We start from the raw sequence: 26,811 nt of genomic DNA on the forward strand, positions 1-26,811 counted from the left end.
TGTAAATCTAAATGTTAAATGTAAAGCTAAATGTTTAAAAAAATCTACTAATCACCTAACGTTAGCTACTCTGCTGTGTTGTGGAGTAATGTCTGGCTATGTAAGACTAGCGTCTAGCAACATTGATGCTGTTCTCAACCTAGCAACCTCCGTGAACTTTGAGTCTGGGGAGGAGGGGCCAGGGGCAACGACTTTGTCCAGTATATTTAATTTGGACTGCAGTAACTATTTTAAATGCTAGCTGTCAGTATTACATATTGGACCTTTAACATTTAGATTTAGATTCATCATTTAGATTTAACATTTAACATTTAGATTTAACATTAATATTTAGATTTAACATTTAGGTTTAGATTTAATATTTAGATTTAGATTTACCATTTAGATTTAGATTTAGATTTAATATTTAGATTTAACATTTAACTTTTTACTTTTATAAACATATTGTTGACAATTGCATAAGACGTTTTACACAAATTTCTGTCTTAAATGTGAGAAAAATTAGCTAAATGTGAGGAAAGTGATCTAAATAATCAAAATATATCAGCTATAAAATTGTAATTGAATTTTTACATTTGGCGCCCGATACACGATTGAGTCAAAAAAGAAAATTTAAGAATGGAGCTATGTCAGATTAGTTTGCATTCCAATGAACACAAGCTTAGTTAGCTGGTGGGAAGACAGTAAAGGACAAAGGCCGACTGGGTTGTAGCCTAATGTCGCCTGGGTTTTGGCCAAAAAGCTGTACTTGAATACACTGCAAAGACTAGAGTCAACAGCCAATAGCACGTACATTCTGCGCCTGCGTGAAAGGATCTCTCCATGCCAGCAGGTGGCAATAATCTTTTCATCATTCAAAAAGTACATTTGCCCTCTTATGGACATAATGTGCAAAAATAGATATTCATATTCGAGCCTGTGTTTTTTAGAAGGAACATTCAAATGTCATTTTTGGCCAGTTTTGACAGCTCTATGGTGTATTGGATTGATTAGATGATCAAAAATGACAAGAGCCTTCTGTGTGTGTCCTCTTGAGTTTAGTAATTTGCTTGCTGTCCTCACTTATGTTTTTCTTCTGTTGCACCGATGGGCTCCGAGTCCGACGCTGATTCAACATGTTGAATCGGCAAAAAAACCCCGACAAGGTTCACCTAGTGGCTATGGTGTGAGACACACCACAAAAGGTTTTTGTTGGAATACATTGCACAGGAGGGCAGATTTTGTCCCCTATCACTTCCATTGGAAGCATGCTGTCAAGGAATCTCTGATGATTACACCAAGTTAACACAGTTTCAATCTTCATTAAGGTAGTAAAGTATAATTTTAAGACAGACTTGAAAAAATGTGAACTTATCCTTTGACTGTAAGATTCAGAGGAATGATTCAATTTTGATATAGTAAGTCATGTCTGCCATCTTTTTGAAACTTTCCCTTTTTATCCTGTTGATCTTTTTTGCTTTATCTTTTCTCAGTTTCTTCGAAGATGGCCCTCCACCGTGCTCTCCATCCAAAGTCCGCTGGCTGAAAGCATACAACAAAGTGAGAGTACAGCTCCTTGAGGTAGAAGACTCACTCCTTCTGCACACCCCAACTAGTCTCTTTGTCTGCTTCTCTTTCTTACACAGTCATACACACAGACACGTACATATATCCTTGAGCGCACAAGGAAATCAAATCAGCAAAATCCCATACCTACACATACAGATTCAGATATACAGGCACATGAACATTGCTGTTTCTCTCTCTCTCTCCTCTCTCTCATGCAATGCTTCTATCTCTACCTCTTTTCCCCTATGGGTTGGTTGAGTTTCCAGTCATGCCACAGCAATTTGCACCAATTTTGTGCACCTTAAGTGTTGACACATCAAGCAGATAGTAAAGAACTAGTGGTGATGATGGCCGACTGTGGCGTCGCCTCACGTCGCCTCACGTCGCCTCACGTCTCCTCACGTCTCGTCACGTCTCCTCACGTTGCCTGTGTCTTGGCTTGAACACACTGCAAAGACTACAGCGACGGTCATCTAGCACGTACTTCTGCACCTGCGTGAGAGGAAAAAACTCTCCATGCTAGCAGGCGGTAGTAATCTATTCATAATTCAAAAGGGGAAACCGCATATGTAAACTGTTGCTGTGATACATACAACAAAACAGTGTTTGCCTGAATCAGACAGCAGCAGTGCACAACCTACGGTACCTTTGCTTTACCTTGGAACGATATTGGACACAAGGCAGCCTGCTAGCTAGTTTGCTAGCTTGCTCATTCTACCCAACATGCTTTTATGCTACACTGGTTATAGAAAATGAGCCGAACAAAGTTGTCACTCATCTGGCGATAGCAATGTGCTTTCCTACACAGGGTTTCCGCGGGGTCTAAAAAGTCTAAAAAAGTCTAAAATTTCAAAATTTAAATGTCTGGCCTTAAAAAGTCTTAAATTACAAAGTATTGTGTTCTAGGTCTTAAATAATTTTAAACAGGTCCTAATTTTTTATGTAACGCTATCTCTAATGCTCATAAAAATGATTCTGCAGCTCTTTAGAATGTTTTTTTTATTCCGTGGTGTTGTAGTTGTTTCTTTCACTAGTCCAAGTATAATTTTCTGTATTACAACTACAAATGAGACCAACATGCAACTTATATTGCAGCCAATCAGCATTCGTGTAATTGATGCGAGTCTCTTTTGGATTGTACCACAGACATAAAATGGATTTTATTATTCAGCTATGGGGAAGTGCAAGTTTAGACTATGACTATGTTTTTGGACTCAGACATCTGATGTTTTTGTTTTTTCTTTTTGTGATATAAAAGGTCTTACAAGTCTTACATTTGACTTGGTGAAACCTGCAGAAACCCTGCTACAATATGACAAGAGTGTGTGGATGAAACATTAAGTTGTTCATTTTACAAATTGTGGGGCCAGCCAGCCTGCTGGCTAGTTAGCTAGCTTGCTTGCTAGGGGGCTCAGTTCTCAGTCGAGTGCCAACCTCAATGCAGAGGGAGAGAGGAAGAGAGGTCCTTAAAAGACAGTCCTTAAAAATAAGTTTTATGGTATAGGATATTATTTTATTAGTTTATTTTGCAATGTGTATGTAGATCTTTTAAAATATATGTTTATGTTGAGATAAATATACCTACATAAATAGTAACAAGTGTCTTGTTGTACGTTTGCCCTCTTATGGACATAATGTGCAAAAATAGGTATTCCAATAGTTTGAACCCATGTGTTTTTTTTTTAAAGGAATATTCAAAGATCATTTTTGGCCAGTTTTGACAGCTCTATGTTGATTGGATTGGTCAGATGAGAAGAAGATGTAAAATGCTTTCCTCACTACCGTTTTATTTCTCGTGCACTAATTTGCCCAAGCTGAATACCCAACCACATGGATTCCGCTCACCGACATCTCCAAAACCGATTCAACATGTTGAATAGTACTGTGTAAGAACTGCATATATTTTATTTTTATAGTTTTTTATTTTTTATTTTTGTGTCATTTTGAATAATTCTATGAAGTAATTACTAAAAATGTGTGTATATATCCTCATGATCCCCTTGTGAGGACGTTGTGTTGTCGGACATTTATTCCTTGGAAGCTTTTTCTAAACCAACCATAACTGCTGCATGCATAACTTGCACCCCTACCTAAATTTTGACCTAGTTGTAATCATATCTTACCAACTTAACCAAATTGTAACCCTACAATGATTGGTTTGTGGTGACCAGATGAGAGTTGAGTCAATTAGTACACACACACACCACTATAAGCCTATGATTACATGCTGTTTGAATACCAACAGTTACCCTGTTTGCCCCTCCTGTATTCTTCTCTTTGCTATCACTTTGCTGTTTGCTAGCTCTGATTGCCTTAGAGCCTAGACCTGTGTCTCCTTTTCTTTGGAATCCAAGACCACTTTTTCCACACTTGAAAATCCACTCTCAGTCCATTTTTATTTTAAATTAGAATCTGTTGACTTTGGCTTTTAGACATCTCATTTGTTTTTCAGGGTAGAAGAAAACAGATGAAGCACTGAGAGGAATTAAATATCAAGATAGGCAGTAGTGAGATTTCAGACTTGAAAACAGGGACTGACAAATGACGCAACCTTAAATTAGTCGGCCTAGGGGGTTGTGTGCGTTCAAGGCCCTGTGTTGACAAGCACCCGCCTTACTGAAGTGTCCTTGAGCAAGACCCAAAAGACCTGTTGTTCAATGGCTCACCCTGTAATCTGGCCTGCCTGGGACGGGGCTGAGAGAACCAAGAATTTCCCTACAGGGACCAATAAAGTGTTCAATTATTTATGACTCAGCTCCCTAGAAAGACACTCTGATTGCTAAAACAATAAACCTGGTGGGCTGTCTGTCATGAATCCTATCCCTCTTTTTAAACAATCCTTCTCAAGACACAGAACATGAGAGGAGTGGTTGCTCTGCAATGAGACGTTTTCAAGGTGATGGGTCAAGAACACAATAATGATGATGGCATTAACCAATTTACCATGCAGGGATGGTCTGAGGACAGATGCTATTAAGTTGCAAGATGTGAAGTGTAGGATCGTCAGGGTATCCCTGTCTCTGCTGAATCAATTTTGACTTTTTAAATCTGTCTCTCCATCCCCCAATTTGGAATCGCTTAAGTGTCAGTGAAAGGGTGGCCGGGTTGGCTTAGTGGGTAGAGCAGGCGCACATATACTGAGAGGTTTATGTGTTATGTTTATGTCTTTTTGTTGAGCTAACTTAAGTTCTCATATATCCTCCATTCTTGAGGGATGAGTGCTCAATTGCACTTTGAAAACATAGTTTTCTCTGAATTTCAGTTCTTTAAGCTCAGCAGCAGGCAGCACTTTGAAATTATCTTAACTGCAGCCATGCTAATTTAAATATGCCAATATTAAACTAAAAAACATTACCCAAAAGTGGTTTATATTTAATGTAATGAAAAGGTTTACATGTAACTGTTTTCAATTATACATATATACATATCTGATGTTTCAAACTGAGACAGCAGTCTGGAAGGTTTTCATCAGATGTATTCTGGACAAAGCCAATTAAAGATAGATTAACGGTAGAGGCTTTAATTTTAATATGCAGATCTGACAACAAGTCTGATAAATGCAGTATTTGCTAATGTTATATTGTTTCTAAAAGCTACAAGCTCTCAGCAGCAGTATTTACACAAACTGTGTCAGTAAAGGAATATGAAAATGGCGGTAACATTAGGATCAGAAATTCAAATTATGGCTGCTTAGTGGAACTATAAGACCACCACCTCTACAGGTGATGATGCTTCCTCTGCTGCTGCTGCTGCCCATTTCAGCACAGATCTGAGAGAATAATTAGTTCATGGAGTCTTGAGCTGATTAGTCACAATAGATCTCTTCTTAAAATGCCACCTTTGATCTTGTTCAGAGAGGAAGGCACAGCAGATCACTCACCTTTCAAGACCAATTACACCAGTGTTCGGCTGGTTGATGCTCATTAGGCTGTTCTCTCAGGAGGGCAGTTTGGCGTGCGTGCGTGGGTGTTAGCATACTGTACCTTTTTCAGTTTGTTGACCAAGTGTATCTTATCAAAGTAATGTTTTAATGTGATGGAAAGAAAAAGGTTCTGTTTGATGTGGGAGAGCAGCAATGATCAAAGAGAAGATGTGACCAGAGCAACAAAGGACTTAACTGTTGCTTCAACAGCATTTCAATAACTGTAATTCATTGTGAAGTAAGTTTTAATGTAACTACACATTGAAATATGGTCATTGAAATGATATCTTTTGACCTTCTAATCACCACACCAGTGCTTAATTATAAAAGAAAAAGTTACTTCAAACTGCATTAAGCGCTGACCACTCCTTGTTTTACCTTCACACTGTTTCAGAAGTCAAATAGATGGTATTTTAGCTGTGGTATATCAGTGCACGAAAAATTGAAAATTACCCAAGCTATTGTGTTATCACTTTGAGCACAGAAATCACAGTCTGCATTCATTTTTTCCTGTATAAAATTCTAAAAAATAATTTTCACATAAAGGCAGTTGCTTTTGTTTAGCTAGTCCCAAAATGTAACAGGTTTTGTTGAGATGAACATCAGCTTGTTATAAGATTAATTAATTCAGCTCCTTTTTTGAGCTGCAAACAAGAAGAGCATTCCTATCATTTTTTACACATTAAGATACTATTTATTGAATATCTATAAAACTTATAAATAGCGAGGTCCCTAAAGCCTAAAGCCTAAAATGTGATTCAGCAATTTTTACACTTGTATGCGATAAACCTTAAATTTAAACACAGACCAAACTCACTGCATTGTTAGTCAGAACACTAAAAAAACCTTTTCTTTCTTTTTTAATTCTGCAGTACGGTTACATGAAAATCATCTGCATCACTATCAATCTGACCTTCACTGTAAGGTTGTTATCACTGTCACTTATGCACTTATGACTATCACTCATTTAAAGTCGTTGTGGATAGCTAACTTTTCCAGATATACAGCAGATTTTTTTCAGAATTTTCAATATACAAGATGTCTCTTAAAGCCATCTATTGTTATATCTGTCTGGGAGTCACTTATCTTGGTCAGTGTCACAGTCTCCAATCTTTATTGAGATATACTCAGCATTAGTAAATACCATGCTATTTATTAATTCACTGTCTGAAAAGGTAGAGCAACCTTTTAAAAAGTGCCAGTGTTATTGAAGTTTAGGGAAAGAAGGCAGAAGATAGATCCAAGTTTGCCACTTGTCAGAAATCATCCCCATTAAGACAAAAATAGTTTTTTGTCTCTGTAGCAAGTATTGTACCATGGCAACGATGTCACATTGCTATAGAAACACAACCTTATACCATATCCTTATATCTGTTTATGATTAGGGTGGCATCGCTGCAGCTGGTGGTAGGTGTGTGTGCTTGCACTAAAATAGTACATACTGTAGTACCACAGTCATAAAACATGCCCAAGCTATTGTTAGTTTGACTTTACAAACCACACTGCAGCTCAAACTGTATAATAATATTGTTTTTAAATGTGAAAGCTGTCACCGGTTATTTTATCCATGCCTGTTTGTTAGCAACATATTGCAGAAATGTCAAGATGGATTATGTTTGATGAATAGAAAGGATGATCTGATTTTCAGATTTTGTTGATGATCTGGGAATGACCTTGCGATCAGTGAATTAGTGTTTTTTCAACACGTATCATGCAACACACAGTATTAAGAGGTAGGTATAAATTGTTGGATTCAAATGCATTTTTCTAAAAAAAAAACCCTCTTACAGATGTTGCAGTTGTACATTTTACAGATTTTTTCTGTGTTGTTGGGTTGTAAATGTTTATGTTACATAGCATATAGCATCAGTGGCTCCACAAGACTAAACTAGAAAAATCCCATCTCATTTTATCTAATCAGATTTTTTGTCTTGTCTATAGTTGACCGATCTATGCAAACACATTTTAGCACTGAGGGACTTTCTGTAAATGCCTCACTAAAGTGAAGTACAGGGGGTGAATGAATGATGAATGAATGATGCTCTCCCTGCCCTAAGCAACTACTGTTGGTAGTACAATAGGACAATTGTCTGCCTGAGGAAGATCTTATAGATTGAAATGTTGCCTTTATGTAAAAGAGATATAAATAATTTATTTGGAGCCAAACCGTGTCCTTTGTGCCCTAGAGATAGTACAACTGTCCTCATTAAGTGGTAAACGAAAACAAAAACTTGTTATTAAGATGACCTAATGTCTTAATCCACTTTCTGAAGCTGAGGCACACTCAGACACCAAAAACAACAGAAATGAAAAAAAGAACAAAAGAGTTACGTTCCAAGGAACAGTAGGAAAATCTACTGTGGAGTGTAACAGATTAATAACTAAAAAGCAGTTTTTACCAAATTCATGGCACACAAGATTGATGTCATCATTACCTCTGAACAACAACATGAGATAAAGCATTAGTTTGGACTACGAAGACTCACTATACTCAGGGGTGTCGGACTGAGGGTGGAAATGGGACTGAGTACCCAGGGCCCTCGTGTGAGGACGGGCCCATAGAGAATGCCTTTCTACAGGGCCCAAAATGTTGTGCTACGCCCCTGACTATACTGTACTTCTTACATTTGTATTGAACAGTGATCAGCACCTGACATATATTGTATAGACACTAGATTCATTATCTGATCCTTTTACTGACACAATCTGGAACACCCAGATAATATCCTTTTTGATAATTTCTCCCATTTTCTGTGTAGTACTTGCGAGAATCTAAACCAAACCATGTTTTCTTGGATGATTCTTATCTTTCAAGATTCAAAATTATTCAAAAATTGCAAAAATCAGTTATTGTACATCAGAAATTGGTTTGGCCTTGCAATATACCTAACCATGATCTTTCCCTAAACTTAATAATTGTGTAGTTGCAATTAAACCTGTTTTAGTCGTGACTCACTCTAATCTTTCATCAGACTCTTTAAATTAACTCATGAGTCGCGAGTCTCTAGTATCATTAACTCGGATCAGTTGAGTCCTACTACAATTCAGACAAGCAGACAGTCCGAAACATTGCAAGCTTGCCTCGGCTCGCCTATAGATCAATACTGACTCAAGTGACTCGCACAACCCGGATCAGTTTAGTGAGTGACTCTGAATAACTCGAATCCTTAAAAGGAATCGAGTTTGCCAGGCCTAGTTGCAATGTGCAGATATTGTAGAAACAAAGAATTTAAAAATTGTCAGCATGTTCGAGAATTGCCCAATATAGTATCTGGAAATAAGGTTGATCTAACCATACCATAACCATAAACGTGCAGTTCAGAAAATGGTAATATAATCATTTTTGTAATGGTTTTGATATCAGAATCAGAATGCTTTATTGATCCCCTCAGGAAAACTTGCAGTTGCTTACAGTCATATTTAAGGTTAAAAAAATTAAGATTAAGAAAAAAAATATATACAAGGTTGTCCTGCTCAGTATATCATTTTTGAAGGCAATGACAAACCTCAAAGTCCTTAGTTTCCAGGACAACTCATCCCTTGTCTTTGAAAATACTTCACAGTGTCTAACAAACACACACACACACGCATGCAAGCACGCACGCACGCACACATACACACACACACACACACACACACACACACACATTAACACATGCAACCAAAGAAAGTCTGCAAAAGATGAGATTGCTGCATTGACCAGGCAGACATCAAAACAAGCATCAGAGGACAGGAGGGGCAGTCAGTGAGGATTGTGGGGAGGAAGATGAGAAGACGAAGAGTAGAAAGGAGAGCAGATGGAGAACATGAAGAGCAGGAGGAGACACTGTGACTCACAAGAGTCCACAACTCCTGAGGGGGGTTATAGTTATAGTCACAATATAGACCCAGTTTCAAAAGTAGACTCAGAACCTGTGGCGTTGAAGTTTCACCTCAGTACAAAACACACACACACACACACACACACACACACACACAGACACACACACACACACACACACACACACACACACACACACACACACACACACACACATAGGACGACCTGTCATACAACCTCATTACCTTTTTATACCCAAATAAAATTATTTTGATAAATCAATCAAAACTCCAGATAGGAATAATCACTTTAACCATTTCTGTACATATACTTTACATCGATGGATTGACGTTTACTGTAATCCGCATCTTATTTGTGCTTTCCCCCAATTTAAAAGAGCAGTTTACATCCTGTGATTACACATCTAACACATGTTAAAACTGTAACTGTAATTAATCTAGAAGGATCTAATAATAGTAGATCTTGTATCCAGTGTAAAGAAGGGTTTAAACAAATATTTAGACCATAATGTACAGTAGATTAATATTTACATCAAATACTCAAGAGAATTGTCAATTCTCAGAGAATTTTGACCTCAGTATTTGAATAATCCTGACTAAGGCATAGTTTCCATTTGATGTTGTTTTTTTTTACCTTTTGTTAGGTAGTATCTGTACATTTTTGGAGTTCTTGTAGTTTTTTATAACTTGCCTGAGCAAATACATCTAACCACAGACCAACATGAAAAACCTTGCTTGATGACAGCCTATAGCGAACAAACACAGACCTCTTTTTTTCTCTTTTTTCACAATTAAATCATCTATTTGCCTGTATAGCAAAAAATTTCAAAGAACAACAGCTCTGAGTATTAGTCTGCTGTACATTACATAAGAAACTTTGTTTATGTATCACATGCAGCAGAGAGAGAAGAACAACGAGAGATGTGAAATCGAGTGAGATCAAGAGAAACAGAGAAAGCAGCACAAATAAAAAATGAAAAATAGGAGGTTTCATGGAACAAGGTGGAGCAGAGTGATAACTCATTATCGACAGAGGGGACATGCAGAGATAATTGGATACGGAGGAAGCGGACCACCTCCCTGCTCCCTGTCCAGGGGTTCAGATAAAATTGCATAAGAAAGACACGGGGTGAGAAATAAGAAAAGAATAAGGAGAAGTAAACAGAAAAATGTCCCAAATGTCAAACATGTTTACATTTAAGGACAATAAACTTAGAATGGAATCTGTTCCAATTCAGAAAGGAACTAAAGGACTTTGAGAAAAGAAATAACCTGCTGCTTTGAGTTGAAGATGGGGTTCGTGTCATATTATAGATGGTTACAGATGGTTTATTAGTTCATGAATATTCTGTGATTGCAGTGATTCGTAAACACAACACACCCAGTAAGTCTTTCAGCTCCACTGCATTCTGTTCTACGGAGGCTGCCATTAGTGGAGAAAGAGTTATCTCAGTCACTCAGATGTGAAAGGTTGAATTTCAAAACATCAACAACAAGGATGGAGAAAACCTTTTAATTTGAATGTGCTGCAAAGAACATTAGTGAATAAACCCTTTAAACTGGATGAAATCAAGCAGCTTTGTTATTCTAATTACGGAATCTGTTTTGATAAAGATTTTCTGCCATTTCCTCTCATCTTTTAAAGAAAGAAAGAAAAGAAACTTTATTATTCGTCAGATTTAATCGTACAGTACAATGTAGTCAAATTCAATCTGTGCATTTAACCCATCCTAAGCACTAGGAGCAGTGGACAGCCACATAGTGTCCAGGGAGCAACTTGTAGTTCTGGGGCTTACAGAATCCCTCTCGGTCTTCAGAAGTCACTTGAAGACCTACAGTAGTTCTTCTGAGAGTACTACTCACATTATATTACACTCTCTAGCTCTCCATCCTTCTCTATTTCTCTCTCTCTGTAAAAAATAAAAAAGGGTAAATTACTATGCACTATTGTGTAAGTTCATGCACCTGCAGCCTTGTGTCACTTGTGTCAGTTGGAACATGGAGCTGAGTGTTGCTGCACTTATTCTTATCAGCTTCTCCTTCATCTACTGTGGCTTTAGTTGTTGTTGTCACTGTGGACGATGAATGAAATGAATACTTTTAAATTTACTGAATATTCGGAATTATTTTGTACCAACTCTTTGTTGAGGCTATGATAGTCATGCTTTGCCAGACCTTCCTCCACAGCGCTGTGAAGGAGGGTCTGGCTAGTCCACACAGCATTCTGGGATGGGGGAAAAACGTGCTCTGTTCTGTTGGCATTTCTTTAAACCAATCACAATCGTCATGGGTGGTGCTAAGCGCTGCACGGAGCCCCGGTGTGGCTGCAAAATAGCCTTGGGAAGGAACGTGTTTTGGTGAAACGTGTGTACGTTCATAAGTTGTTTAAGTCATGCAACAGAAAACTCAGATTGGACAGATAGTCTAGCTAGCTGTCTGGATTTACCCTGCAGAGATCTGAGGAGCAGTTAACCATAGTCCTCATAAATCCACCGGAGTTTAGAATTCCAACACAAAGGAAGCATTAGGTAACGGAAATCCGGCCGAAAATAAGGACATACGGCGGATTTTCCGGTGCTAACAGGGCAATCCCCTGAAAAAAGTGAAAGGTCGAGGATATAGACTAATGCTATGATGTTTACACAAGTATTCAAACCCAAAACTCTATTATGGCTGCACCATCTCATCCAATGGAAATATACCAGAAATATACACGTTTACCTAAATTCAGCCTGACATATTTGGTATCTTTGGAAACTTTCAGATCACCATTAAGAATAATGTTCTGTGGGTTTGAATGTTTGGCTGCACAGCATGAGTTTTCAATGACTTGAACAGCCAACAGGTGGCTGCTTATTAACAGATTTAGACTTTTTAATCTCCTAAAAGGAGTTATGTTTAATCCTAAAAACACCTGTGATTACTAGCTTTCATTAGACAGATAAACATTCATCATACTATTCTTGTTTATATAATTATTGTTGAGATGGAATGACAATTGCATTTTCTTACGCTTTTTGCAGGGTCAAGAAATTTACTATCTACTTTTAAGATTGAGAGATGCTCAAAACTAATTTGGTCTCACTTCATGTTCATGTTTCAGGTTCCCGCTTTGATTATTTGATTAAGTACTAAGCACTGGAGTGATGGAATGAGAGCAAAAAGCGACATGAGAGAAAAAAGAAAAACAGAAATGGAAAGAATAGAAAGGATAAATGGATAGAAAAAAGGGGAGGGGAGGATTGGTTTGTATCTTCCAGTGATGACGACTACATTTAGCATACTAATGACACCGCCCCTCTGAGGGATCTGAGCTCTACCATTGCTGAGTGACATTGGCTGAAAGTCACCATGGAAATCAGGCTTGTGGGCGGTGTGTGTGTGTGTGTGTGTGTGTGTGTGTGTGTGTGTGTGTGTGTGTGTGTGTGTGTGTGTGTGTGTGTCTTACAGGGATTGCAGGGTCCTCATTTATGCCCTCCAGAACGCCAGCGTTGAATCAGATGTTTGTCCGCTTGCTTCCCCTGAGCCGACTGTCAGCCCTGTGTTTACCCCAATGACTGAACCTGGATTTAAATACACACACATCCTCACACGCTCACACATACACCATGCCATATATTATTCAGCCTGTTATCCAGTCTCTTCTCTCAGCTCGCTCAGTCACAGTCTTTAGAAAAACACAGGATGCAACCAGAAGAGGGGGAAAGAATGACAAAAAATAAATGTGAAGTGGTGATAATGTCTATGGAATTAAAGTAAATTTCTCACAAAATTAAAACTAAGAAGGACAATTCTCAATTCTCAATTTGCAATCTTATTACATATATCACATTTTAAGTGCTCCAGGGGATGAAATTAATTCCAGTCAACAGCAGGATATCAGATGTATTTGTTTGCTCTGCCAGCCGCTGTAGCAGATAACCATTAGCTTCTATTCAAATTCAAATCAATATGAAAGTGGTTGTTACATTTTGCAGTTCGCAGTAAGTGCAGCTGGTGGTTGAAGGGTTTCTCTCCTGCTAACAACCAGTTTGTGGGTGAGATGACTGTACTCAGAGGGATGTTACAGCTTTTTATACACAGGCTGCAGTTATGATTTCTGTTATTGATTTTTATGAAGTTGACAGAAACATTTAGGTAGGCTGCCATAGTTTATGTCAGAAGTGACAACTGCGTGTTTGTTATGTTATTATTTCTGAAACATGAAGCACAATTCCATTTCTTTTTCCTTTTTTGTCTAGCAGGGTCTAGCAAAGTGGGATATTTAACCAATACTGTTACCAGAAAGCTAAATTTTTGATTGGGTAAACAACTGAAACTGTAATAATTAGGTCTAAATAAGTAAGTTTCCAAGGCTGCAGAGACTTGTAAAAAAGAGAAACCATGTGTTCTCTAACTGCACTGTGAGGCCAAATGCTTTGGCCAAAAGAAATACACTAAATTATGCCAATATTGTTTCTAAAATATGGGGAAGAAATCTGATTACTGAACAATTGAATATACAGTAAATATTCTGCATACAAATGTGTTCCCGTTAACCTAGTTTCCTGTGCATGTGAACAGAGTCAGTGATAGGAATTTTTACAACTTCAAAAATACGAACCTGACAACAAAAAGATACAACTTTTCTGTAACACGTTTCATGTTTTGTAGGAGTATGATGGGAGAGTAAGGTGATGCAACAACGTTTAAAAAATAAAATCCAACTGTTGAAAGCGCTTTAGAAGACTTAAAGAATCACTAAACATAATACTTAATCTACGTATACCGCTGACTTACCAGCTAAAGCTCCAACTGTGCTGGCAGTGAAACTGCAATCTCTTCAACTGCACATTGTGTGAGTCAAGGCTCTTGTGGGCTCTGAAATTCTGGAGCACACATTTGATTCCTCTCAGCAATGAACATTGCAAAAAGCATTATGGGAAAACTATCGTGGCACGCACATTCCAGCACGTACAATTAAAGCCTGTCAGAGAATGTACAGTATAGAGCCTTCTCCAGAAGTTATGAGGGCCTCGCCTCTATAGTGGATGAATGACAACAAAAAGAAAGGCAGTAATCTTATCACCTCTTTCTCATTAATCTTTTTCCACCCTGCACCAGCACGATTTTAACACCCACCTCTGCAAAAGAAGTTTTTATTTGCCTCTTTTCTGCAAAGTGTTTATTTTGTAATCATTTTTTTATCACTTATAACATGTGACAGCCCTTCATTTAAGTGGAATAGCTTGTAATATACAATAATACATGTTAACATGAATCAGTTATGTATTTGGTAGCAGTTAAATCTGCTTTATGCTGAATATTGTCTTTAATCATGCTTTCCCATGTCTCATAACAGCAGCATCACATTGGTTATTAGTAAAATGAGCTTTGTCTTCAAGGCTGATTGCCTTGTCATGGGCCAAAGGCTGCGTAGCCACCGGGCTTAGCTTTGATGCTCTGTTGTGCTAATAGCTTTTAAATGAGCTGTAAGTCACATCCACATCCAGTTGCTCCAAAGCATTTTGTGCCTAAGCCAAAACAAAGGGGATATAGAAAGTAGAATACATTATCATACTTTTGACATGAATCACATTGTTGGTGATGTGATTTCACGGATGAGCAATCACATACATTACATTTGAGAGACTGTGTTTAAAGGTCCCATGACATGCTGCATTCTTGCTGGTCCCCAAATACCGTATCTTTCCCGAAATTCAGCCTTGGTGCAGAATTACAGCTACTAGAGCCAGTCCCACAATGAGCTTTCCTTAGGATGTGCCATTTCTGTGTCTGTAGCTTTAAATGCTATTGAGGAGGAGAGAGGGGGGGCAAGGTGGAGGCTGGGGGTGTGGCCTTGACCAACTGCCATGCTTTGCTTGTTTGAAAGTCATGATGTCTCTCTCTTTCTCATGGGCGGGCCAAATTCTCTGGGCGGGCAAAGCAGAGAAAGGGGAGGTAACCTTCCAGATCGGCCCATCTGAGCTTTAATTTTCTCAAAGGCAGAGCAGGATACCCAGGGCCCGGTTTACATCTGTTGCCATTTCTAGCCACTGGGGGACCATAGGCAGGCTAGGGGAACTCACATTAATGTTAAAAAAAAAACTCATAAAGTGAAATTTTCATGCCATGGGACCTTTAAGCCAATATATTTATATATCATTTCAGCTAACTGACATCATTTCAAAGCTTATAAGTAGATGGTTTAAGAATGATACCAAGTAGTTGGTTTAGCACTTCACTACAAATACTTCATACATCATGTATACATTAGACAGACCATTTTTTAATGCAGAGTACAGTTTTAGATTTTGTGATGCATCATTTCAGGAAACAGTTGGTTTCAATTCATTTCTGTATGGTTTGAATATCAATTATCAGAGTCAGGAAATTTGGTTAAGTTGTGTAATTTAATCCATCACTGTCAACATTAAGTCTGAATATATTTTATGCCTCTCCGCTGGAGGCGTTATGTTTTCGGGTTGTCCGTCCCTCCCATTTTTATGATCGCGATATTTCAGGACCCCCTGGAGGAAAGTTATTCAAAATTGGCACAAACGTCCACTTGGACTTACAGATGAACTGATTAGTATTTGATGTTCAAATAAGGTCACTGTGACCATGCTGATTATGACAACATGTCATACAAATGTCTGATAGGATAAAATGGTGAAGTGATGACGTACCCAAAAGGTCAACTTTACTGTGACATAATGTTCTGCAAAAGCACTCTTCCCGCCATTATTCAACGCCATAACTCAGGAACAGAAGAGGAGACATTTGGTTGGATACTGAATTGGTGACATTAATCTTGTAACCGTGCTGATTGTATAGATCCTCTGTGCTGCCGGGTTGAAGATGTGTGTAAGGCATCCACGTTTCACTAAAAAATATAATTAATACCTTTTTATTTAATGGCTTCAAAGTCTTCACTTGATATATTATATGAGTCTGGACAAACACATGGATGTAAACTGCAACTACACTTGTTTGGCAGAGGTACAGTATATACTTTGGGTTCTTGGAAACTTGGATTTTTTTTACCTTACCTTGAAGGACGTAAAATAATATTATAATGTGATAAGATAGAAAAAAAATATTAATATTAGCCCATGCACTCCTGTATAGCTTGAATTTGAAAATGGTCAATGAAAATATTAAGTACAGTTAAAGCAGTAAAAACTGCAAAGCAAATTGTTATAGTCCTTAAAATATCTTCTGTATTGAGGGCATGTGCATACTTTACTGTAGCTGAGTAGCATGTGTTTGGCTGTCGGAGTGCCGGAGTGCGTGAGAGGTGGAAATATGTGTGAGAAAGAGACAGAGGTAGGTGAGGAAGAGAGAGAGGAGAGAGAGAGAGAGAGAGAGAGAGAGAGAGAGAGAGAAAGGAGTGTCAAGATGTGGTGTGTCTGACGGCTGTGCAACAAGCTGCAAACACTGGAGCTAATGGGAAGAGGAGGGCAGAAGGAAAAGCCTGGAAGGAATAAAGATCAATCAGGAGATGTGAGGATATGAAATAGAGAGAGGCAAGAAGAAGAAAGAGATGGAATGAGAGAGAGAGAGAGAGAGAGAGAGAGAGAGAGAGAGAGGAGGAGACTGTGTGGTGTGTACAGGCTGAGTGGGGAAGTGAAATAGATCGCTGGGAAGCAACTCAGCGCTGTGATCAAGACAGAGAGGAGTACAGGAAATACAGGGAAAGTGAAAGAGTGTGCTTTGATTGACCCATCATCATAAAAGAAAAGAAGAACCTGGCCAATTTTCTTCCTTTTTGATTAATGTTTAATTCACTAATATCTTCTGATTTGAGCAGATCACTCTACGAGGGGGGTTAATTAGTTTTCCCAACCCGTTACCTCAAAGCTTTTTGTCTTGCATATCTTTAAAAATGACGTAAAGAGGTGCAATCACTGCTGTGAATGTTCTTTGTGGGATTGTAGACGCTCTGTTGGCGGATGCTTGGATTGTTCTATCAAACTTGGCTCCGATTCTTGTTTTAACACCTTGGCTCAGCTTCTTTCTCTGTGAGGTAGGTTTTCTGTTATCATTTGAGGAGGAATCAGAAAGTGCATGGCAGAGATATATTGCAGATATATTGTTGTAAGTAAACTGTAAAAAGATGAAGACATTTGAGGAATCTCTATGGGTTGGAGTTGATAAAGATATCAATCATATGTAATAAATCAGTGGATTTTCTTCATGCAAGGAGTGCTAATGTGCTTAGAAACTCTTATCTTTATGGTGTAAGATCTGAATGTGGTGTGTGTGATTAGAAGTGTTAGAGTAAGTGCTAAAAAAAGAAACACATTTCCTCTTTCGTCTTTTCTCACATTACACCGTCATGTCAGAAACTGAACTGAACTACTGAAACAAAATCAGAGTCACGGTGCACTTTTCTCTCCCTTTTCCCCTTGAGCTTCCCTTGAGCTTTTGATTGAAGGGTTGAGTGTAAATCTCAGCAGCCAAATGTGAGCAAAGGAATGTGCGTAAGCATTGATGTAGGTGTAAAGGTTTGTTGGAGGAAAAGTGTATCAAGAATGACACAAAAAAGACATAAAAGAGGGAAACGTGCAGGGAAGGAAGCTTCTTTGGTCTGTATGTTACATGTTACAAAGTGCTTCACAAGCCAATAAAAGCAGAAAAAAACATAAATAAAATAACTATGTAACTGTAATAAATGAAATATTTAAATTGAACTTTGATCAAGCACCCACATATTTGTTAGCCTGGCTCCGCCCTCCTACGTACTTCCGCTCAATTTTCATTTCCCTTCAGTACTCCGTCTGGGTTTGCGGTATATTCTTGGGTTTTCTCCGGCCAAATATTTGGCGGTCCAATCAGCGAACAGAGGGAGTGGCTGAGAACGATGATGTTGAGGACGTGCGCTAGAAAGATGCGAGCGAAGACATTCGGTCCGTTGTGGCAACGCTGCCGAATATCCAGAAGTTAAAGCCCGAGCAAGAACAATCTTTGCTGAGTTGTGTTGGTGGCCATGATGTTGTGGCCCTCCTCCCCACGGGGTTCGGGAAAAGTTTGATTTTCCAACTCGCTCCATTAGTGGTGAAGGAGTTGGCTAAGGCTAATGCTAGCGATGCTAATGCTAAATATAAGCCGATAGTTGTCGGTCTCCCCTCTTGTTGCACATGCGCATGACATACGTCACGACCAAACGTTAGCGATTGGTTATGGCAGATCCAGAGGGCAAGGAAGTTAACACTTGTCAATGGAGAGAGGCCAGACTCTCTGTACAAATGAAATGTACAAGAGTCTGGTAGGACCAGGCTACATATTTGTGGTTGTGCCTTTAGTTTCTTTTCAAGGCAACTCCAACAGTAGCCTAAACAGTTATATCCAGAAAGGGTCAACGAATGAAACGTTTGCATATAAAGAAAATTAAACAAGGTTAAGTGCCGTTTTGGTTTGTACCAACAGTCTTGTGTTGTTTTTAGCCAGTTACTCAGAAAAATTAGCTGAGGAAAGTGGCTTCATATATTGTTTCATTTAACTGTGTCCACTCATCCATCACATTATCATCATTTGTGGAAAATATCTATCTATCTATATCTATTGTCTGTTCAACCGTGTTGTTATGTGCTATGGTATGTTATGGCTGTTGTTTTTCCTGGGAAGGACCTATGATGACATTTTCAGGGAGTTGACATAAGTTGTATCTCTATTTTGCTGTATCAATCAAGGATGGCAGCAAAACCAACGTCTATGGAAATATCAGAAATCCATGACGTTGTCCAGTTAAAGACCAGATTGCAGATTCATAGATTGTCTACAAATAAACATTTTTGTCACGCTGCAACAAAACAAAATTGACCTCTTCACATTTAGCCTACTCCTCTGAATGACAGATGATAAAAAATTATCTCCAGCATGCACACTAACGCTGAATTGTTTGTGGCCATGTGCCGACATTGTGAAAGACCACAATGATTTGGATGCTGTCAATCGAGCAGCATGTGCGTGAACTGCAGGGCAGGCCGAGGGTTGTAGAGGTGGCTGGATTAACCCCGCACAGGCATTGGACACATTGACATTTATATGTGCAAATGAGTGGACCCTCATTAAATTCAGCCTTAAAGTTGTTGCAAGGGGTTAATGCATAGACTGTATAAGTGAAGCCGAAAAATCTTGATCGCCCCCTGGTGACTGGCTGCAGTATAGGTCATAAATCCCGGCCCTCTTTGTTAGCGGATGGGACATGGGCCAAACAAAAGAATTACAAGTACACATCAAATAAATTATTCCCAAAGATGGTTCCTGTCATTTAGGTAGCTTTTTTATGCCAATGTTTGTTTAAGTGTTAATTTTTCTGATAATTTTCGTTTTTAATAGTTATTTGATGCTATAAAAACGGGGTGAAACGTCATGATTGACAGCTAACAGTGAGTTTGGTTTGAAGGTTAAAATGCGATTTCAGATTAAAGGGTAAGGATTTAATTTTGGACTTAAATAAGGTTTATACTGGCAACACACTCCTAATTAAATCCAATTAGGTGTGTGCTGGTAGGCGAATTTTGGTTTACTTTGACAGAGTTAAAGTCAAATGACTACACTTGAATTGTTGCATTTGACAAAGATACTGTAGCTGTAGCTAGTTATGACTAAAGTATGACGCTGCCAGCCTCAGTTACATGTTACTGCAAAGGAAGTAGCTTTGTGCACAACTTTTACATGAAGTAGACTGCTTTGCTACTGAGAAAGAGACTGCATGTTGCTTTTAAGCAAAAGGTATACATGCGTCATTTTGAGGGGTTTAGTATGCTTGAATGACATGGCTGCAGTGTTTATATAGTCTATTCAGCCATATTTAAAGGCAGGGCAAAACACCTGTTGCCATTGGCTTCTCCTGGCTGTAACTCACTGCCTCCGTAATCTTTCTCCAAAAACAATCTGACTGACCGGCTGTCTTTTCTTGAGAACTTAAGAGAGACGTTCAAATCCTGCCTACTTTCTCACCTCTCGCATTCAAAATACCATAAACACATCTCAAGATGAAGCATTTGCATCAAATGACAAATACTTTTTTCACAATAGTAAATTTTTGGATATACCATGTACACACTGTTGTTCTAAATCTAAAGCTCTTTTGTCTTTCATAGGCTTATATCTACATTTACAATGTTCTAGAGAGAAAGTAATCTGCTGAGAGGGGTTGAAAAGTGCACTGTAAACAACAATGTAATGTTACAGTAAAACAAAAAATATTTATTGGGTAAAACATCCCGTTTGTAAGAGTAGCACAGTGTTGTATACAGTAGCATGAAACAAGAAAACAAAAGTACAAACATATGTAAACCAAAGGTATCATTTTTAGAATAAAGAATGTGTGTGTGTGTGTGTGTGTGTGTGTGTGTGTGTGTGTGTTGTGCATGCTTGTGTTTCGTGGTGGTGGGGGGGTTGGGGATTGTATGCCCAAATAAAGTCTGATTGATTTGTAATGCTGGAATAGTCATTAGGTAGTTGCATGCAGTATGGACGCCATTGTAAAGCTACTCAAGATGGGCTTCTCTCGTTGGTCAATCCGTGGTTGATCACATGATGAATAAGCGTGGCCCTGATCTCATCAGAGATGGCTCTCTTTCCTCTTCTTCCCTCCTCCTCCTCGTTGTCGTCCCCTGTCTGTCCCTCCTCCAGTGTGATTGGTGATTGGTTAGTGTTCAGTTATGACATCATTTGTTTGCAAATGTGAGGAGTGTGTGTGTGCCCTGGTAAATAAGTGTAGCATTTTGATTGGTTGTGTTTAGAAAAGGAAAGCAAGTCACTTCCTGTTAGATTTTTGTGTCTTAGGTAGAGAATTGTGTGTAATGTTTTGAAAAAAGTGTTTTATGCAATTGAAAACTGAGTGAAAGGCTGAGAAATAGCTTATGGTTTTGGAGATTTGCTGTGTAATTTTGCACTTTGAGTGAGAGGTTTCAAAAATCGTGTGACATGAAAAGATTTTCTGTGTAAGCGGTTGAAAAAAACTGTAAAGCATACTGGACCTGTAGAACAAACAACCAGTGTTGTTATTTTTCTACTGAGGACAATATGTGATTGATACAACTGACTACATGTTTATAGTGCTGCTTTAGGCTTGTTTGGCTTAGAGCAAAGAAAACTACAAGTCAAAATATTTTCGACTTTTATCAAAAGAAAATGTTGTGTGAAACAGGTTTTAAACATTGACTTAGTAGCAGCTGAAGCTCCAGGCAGCATGCTCCACAACCATTAGTGTATCAGAGCCAGCTGAAATAAAAAAGCTTTTTGTTTGGAACAGAGGTTTTCTCTTGAATTGGCAGGAACAACAAGCGACATCATTGTTTGGCATCTCTGAAATGGCTGAGAGAACGCTAAATCAATTAGCCTCCGGAGGCATTGTCATTCGCATTGGGTTACCGATGGCGGGTGGCCAGCTATGGTTCATGGAACAGAATCACTCAAGAAAACAGGGAGGAAAGGATTAAACGGAGAGAGAGGGAGAAGGCCCAACTTATTCGATTTGCTCAGGAAAGTGATTACACATTCCACTTCCCAACAACCCTCCCTGCCTGTCTGCATGTTAGCTGCAGTATGACGCTGAGACACCTTGCCAGGGCGTTCCTCCTGGCTACTTTTACAGCTTTGCTTGAGAGCCCATCAGAGCCTTCAAGTGCAATCACTTTACCTTGTGTAGCAATCTGTTTATGCTGCAAACTGAATTTCATTGCACTGCCACTAGCAGGGTGTGTGTGTGTGTATGTATCTGTGTGTTTGTGTGTGTGTGTGTGTGTGTGTGTGTGTGTGTGTGTGTGTGTGTGTGTTTGTGAGCACATCTGTACAGGATCTAGAAATGACTGATGGAATTGGACGGAGGTGGAGTGGCGATGATAAATCAATTAGAGTGCGCAGGAGATTTAGGCTAATGAAGGTGACAGCAGGGCCGATGTCCCACTCAGCCATGACTCAGTCCTTGGTGTGGGTGTGTACGGGTGCACACATGTGTGTTCTCACTGGTTCCTACTCAGTGGGAGTAATAGTGCATTTTGCCTTTTCTCTGGGTGTTTTGATTAAGATAATGGAAAAAAAACACTACAGTCCTCTATGATTTTAATGTGAGATGGTAAACATCCTCCTTAAAACGAGCGACAGCATTGGTTGCTTGTTAAAATGCCTTAAACTACTTATGTTTGTGTTTCCCTGACAGACCTGTGATGTATGACTTTTGTGTCTCAGAACTAAAGTTCGAAGTAGTGTGATGTTGTTATACTATGCCAAACGCTGTTAGGTAGGAGGTCTAGGTATATGGTTGGGTCAGGAAAGCAGGCAACTCTGAAACACACAACTGTTACAGTAGTATCCAACTTTCTAAAGATAATGAATGTGGCTTGATGACGCTGATTTCTCCCAACTTTAAGTAGTTGTTTTAACCCAAACCACGATCTTCCTCTAAACTAACCAAGACATTTGTTTTGCCTATAACGTTAACCATGGGTCCATTTTAAATCAATGGTGAGTAGATTGAAAGCATTAAGTGTAGCAAATTTTCAGTATTGCCCCCCATTGTGAAATGACGAGAGGTGCTGTGACCTGTCGTAGAACCCTAACAGTACGAGTAACCATGTTTCTGTAGTGGGGAGTATATTGTCCCATGACCCTGAGCTTGCACATCGTAGCCATCTTAGCCATTGCTTAAAAGTCTCCCCTCCTTATAGCAGAGACATGGGGAAGCTAGCTCATACCACCAAAGTACTAGTCTAATTAGCCTGAATGACTCTTCTTTTTATGCTTTTCTTATTGTTTTATTTCTCTTTTCTTGTTATTATATTAACATGCATCCACATAGGAAAATACTGTTTAAGAAGCCTAAATTAGCTGTAATTGCTTTAGCATTGGGTTTTAATGCCATTGGTTTTTCAGCCTTGACCGCACTCTTTTGTTGCAATGCATTTATCTATTAAGGTTTTAATCCCCAGCTGCACTTATTTTTGTTTCCATTTTGTGAGATAAAATTGAATTGGTGTGAAGTTGGCCATTGGTGTGGAATGTGATTAATGATTATGGAGAAACACTTATTCAAGGCCAATTGTTAAACATGGTCCTTAAGAATTTGTGATCTGGAGATGGGTGCTTTTCCTGCCTTCATTTTTAGTCACTCATGAAGAGAAGAAAAGCAATTTTACATCAAATCATGAACAATTTTACTTGCAAAACATAAGCCTTATTTTGCTCTAGTACCCACTCCATCTATTTACTTTCTAAAATTACCCCGCCATTGCTATCTATTTTATACTTGTTCAAACAGCTGTTATCACACTTTTCTTCTTGGCTCTTTCTCTTTCTGTTTCTCTTTCTCAGCCAGCTGCCCACTATTCTTCCAGCTGTCATTATTTTCTTCACGATTCAAGCCCACTCTTAATAGTGGTATTTATTTTCTGTCAGGCACTCTTTGTTACAAACAGAATAGCATGCTTGTTACACACGTTCACAGTTTCAAGATGTTTGTGAGCATGTGCTTCTATCGGCACTCACAAATCCTTCATTCAGCTGTAGTTATGTACTTTCCTGGTTCCATTGTGCATTTGTCTTATTATACAATCAGATATTGAAAAAATGGTATTTGTGGAAATTGTTTTTCCTCCTCCAGTCATCAAACCATCCTTATTTGTTTTATTTTACTGAAGATGAAAAAACAGCCTCTGTTTGGCAAGCAGTATATAAATATAATTCTGACAAAGTGTTTATTTATTCATCAATGCTTCATCTTCATTCTCTATGACAACTGAGGTAAATGCATTGATGGTTGAAGGCCATGAGATGCAGCTGAAAGTCCCAGAAGAAATCCAATAAGGGAACCTTGAGTTAAGACTTTTTTTGTCAAACCACTATTTTCAAGGTCAAGAATAAACCTTCAAACTTGTGTGTCTTCATGCGTTTAAATGTGCCTGTGAATGAATAGTACATATGTATAGACAGTGGGTAGCACTGGTCACATTGGTATACCCAAAGTAACAGTTTCCAGAGATTAAATGAAGCCGGGGCTAAATTCCTTCTTCAAAATTCCGAATCCTATTTGTTTTTAGTATAAGGTTGGATTTAGGATCCTAGTGGCCTGAGGGTAGAAGCTCCTCCCGAGCCTCTCAGTGCTGACCTGGTGTATCCGGCACCTTGATTGTATGTGTGCTGTTTTTATAATAAGCTTGCACCTTTTGTGGCTCTTTTGTGCATAGATGTAGTGCTTGTAATGTTTATTACCATGCAGAGATAGGCTTTTCTTATGGAGTATTCTTTATTGGTGTTATGTGGTTTCCATTGTAAAACCTCCTCTCTGCATCTATCCTGCATTACTACTACATATAGTTGTTTTTTTGTCATAAAAACAATATTAATTGCTGAGAAATCAGACCGATCCTTCTCACTGTTAAGTGAACCTGTAGGTTGGTTATTGACTTGTTACTTGATGCAAGTTATCATGGAACCATACTGTATGTTGCCTCCTAATGCTGCTCTTTGATTGATAGTCTGAATGTGATATTGGAAAAGGGTTTGCCTGGGTACAGGAGAGCATTTAAGACGCTGATCAATAAGTTTACACCCTTTGAAAAGCCTTCGAAAAGGAAACATGCAAAGAAGCTTTTACAAGGTCCTTGGACCAATCAGGAAGAAAGCCATTTTCCAAGAAGACTTTGACTAAACTGATGAGCTCAGTCAGATTCCTTGCAGAACAATTGCAGTGCTTATCATTCAGAATATAAATTCACCATTCAACACTTGTCTGGCTCATAAGCCAAGCTGTCAATGCAGGTGAGATAAACAAAAGTAGCTGTCCACTTGACACTGTCAATGTAAACATATAGTCAATTGGTATCTAAGTGAAGAATATAAAAGAAAAGATGAAATGACTTTCACACAATGTAACAGCAGTTACTTGCACTTTCATAAGGTTCCCACTTAATGCAACACATCAAGGTCAATTTGAGATTTGAGTCTTTGTGCATGTGTAGAGAGATTCAGCCAACATCTGGATTTTGAGGAAACTGATCACTTGCTTTTGTTTGTTTTTTAACAGCATTGTGATGTTGTTTGTTAGGAGGTAAATCAGTACCTGCCTCACCTACAGGAAATAATACTAAATTATATGTTTTAATGAGTCGTTCCATGTTTTTTGGATAAAGCATTATTATTCTTTCTTTTCTCTAAACAAATAAGTAAAATTACCTACATTTGTTTTTCTGACAAAGTCCCCCGTGCAGTTGTGTAAATAATGATTGTGGCTCTGTATAGCTAAGGTGTAAGCAGCATGACATTTGTGTGCTGCTGCAAGTCTTAGATGAAGGTCTGGGGAGGAATGGTTGGTGTACAAATTGTGTCTCATACTAATACGTAACAATAGCTTCTTTAGCCAAAAAGACAATCTTTGTCCAATTTTAACCAAGTATATTCACTACCTAAACTCAATGAGACCTTAACCCTTAATATCAATCAAATTGGTGTTGGGTTGCTTTGATAAGATCTCTTTTTTATCATATTTTTTTATTTTTATTGTGCACTCATTTTTACAATGGCTTTTATCTTCTTTTTTTATTTTATTTTTTGGAAGAGCCATCTCATCTGCATTGTATGGCACTGACAAACGGCCTAACATTCATAGTATCTAACATTCAGCTATTTTCCCATGTGTTCTTACCTATAGAAGCCCAGAATTGTTCAATTGTAGAAAAGAATGTAGCCAAGTCCATTACGCTTCGCTTAAACAATTGAAATTGGTGTCGCATTTGGTTTGATCCCCTGTACTGCTATGTAAAAAAAAAAAAAATCTGTAACCCCACAGAAAGTCAGGATACTAAACTTTTGTCCAATAAACAAAATACTTATGTCCAAGTGGCTGTGGTTTATCTGCCCCAGTCTGCTTGTAATTGGACAAAGAGCAAACTAAATACAAAACTGCAGCTAATCATAATGGTGAAGGTTTTTTTCAGACCAATGAAATTAAACTGTAGTTGTGTGCAAACGCTGCTCAATCCTCAATCCTGGGAAAATGGCCCACAGCCAGGCAAGTTTCTATTCTATTCCACACTTATTATGCACTGAGGCTAACAAACAGGGAGGAAGAAGGCCAACAGTCTTGGAAGCCAAATCTACGACTCATTCTAAACTATGGCCCTCATTTACTTAACATATTACTCCAAATTTACAGCCACATGCATCAAATCATTAACTATGAATAAACTTGGAAGTCACAGTAAGGTAATAATACTTTTACCCAAGAGTAGAGACACACTAGTTGTATTCAAGTTTCAGAAAGCTGTTTCATACCACATCCATGCCATATTGGATTTAATGTGAAATATGAGGTGCTGATAGAGAACAATATCACCTTGTGGCTACATGTATGGACACATGCAGGAAACAAAGCTGTAAATCAAACAAATCTGATGTGTTTTCCCCCTTTTGGATCTTTCAGAAAAGCATAATACCAATCTGTTAACCTCAAGGAGTAATTGACCTTAACCACTGTTATTTTAGATGTGGCCATTCCAAGTTGACGTGTCATT

General features: G+C 38.5%; 1 protein-coding gene across 12 annotated transcripts in view; it reads left to right on the forward strand.

The window, feature by feature from the left end:
* LOC116053998 (protein unc-13 homolog B-like) overlaps positions 1-26,811 on the forward strand; it is a 169,719-nt gene that overhangs the window by 69,195 nt on the left and 73,713 nt on the right. For 11 of the 12 annotated variants that reach the window (XM_035997398.1, XM_035997402.1, XM_035997410.1 and 8 more), the window contains one exon: positions 1,473-1,560. In XM_035997398.1, the coding sequence (XP_035853291.1) occupies positions 1,473-1,560 (88 nt within the window). The remainder of the gene's footprint in view (positions 1-1,472; positions 1,561-26,811) is intronic. The other variant, XM_035997401.1, reaches the window with a different exon arrangement.

Source organism: Sander lucioperca, chromosome 2, assembly GCF_008315115.2.
Source record: "Sander lucioperca isolate FBNREF2018 chromosome 2, SLUC_FBN_1.2, whole genome shotgun sequence".
Taxonomy (NCBI): Eukaryota; Metazoa; Chordata; class Actinopteri; order Perciformes; family Percidae; genus Sander; species Sander lucioperca.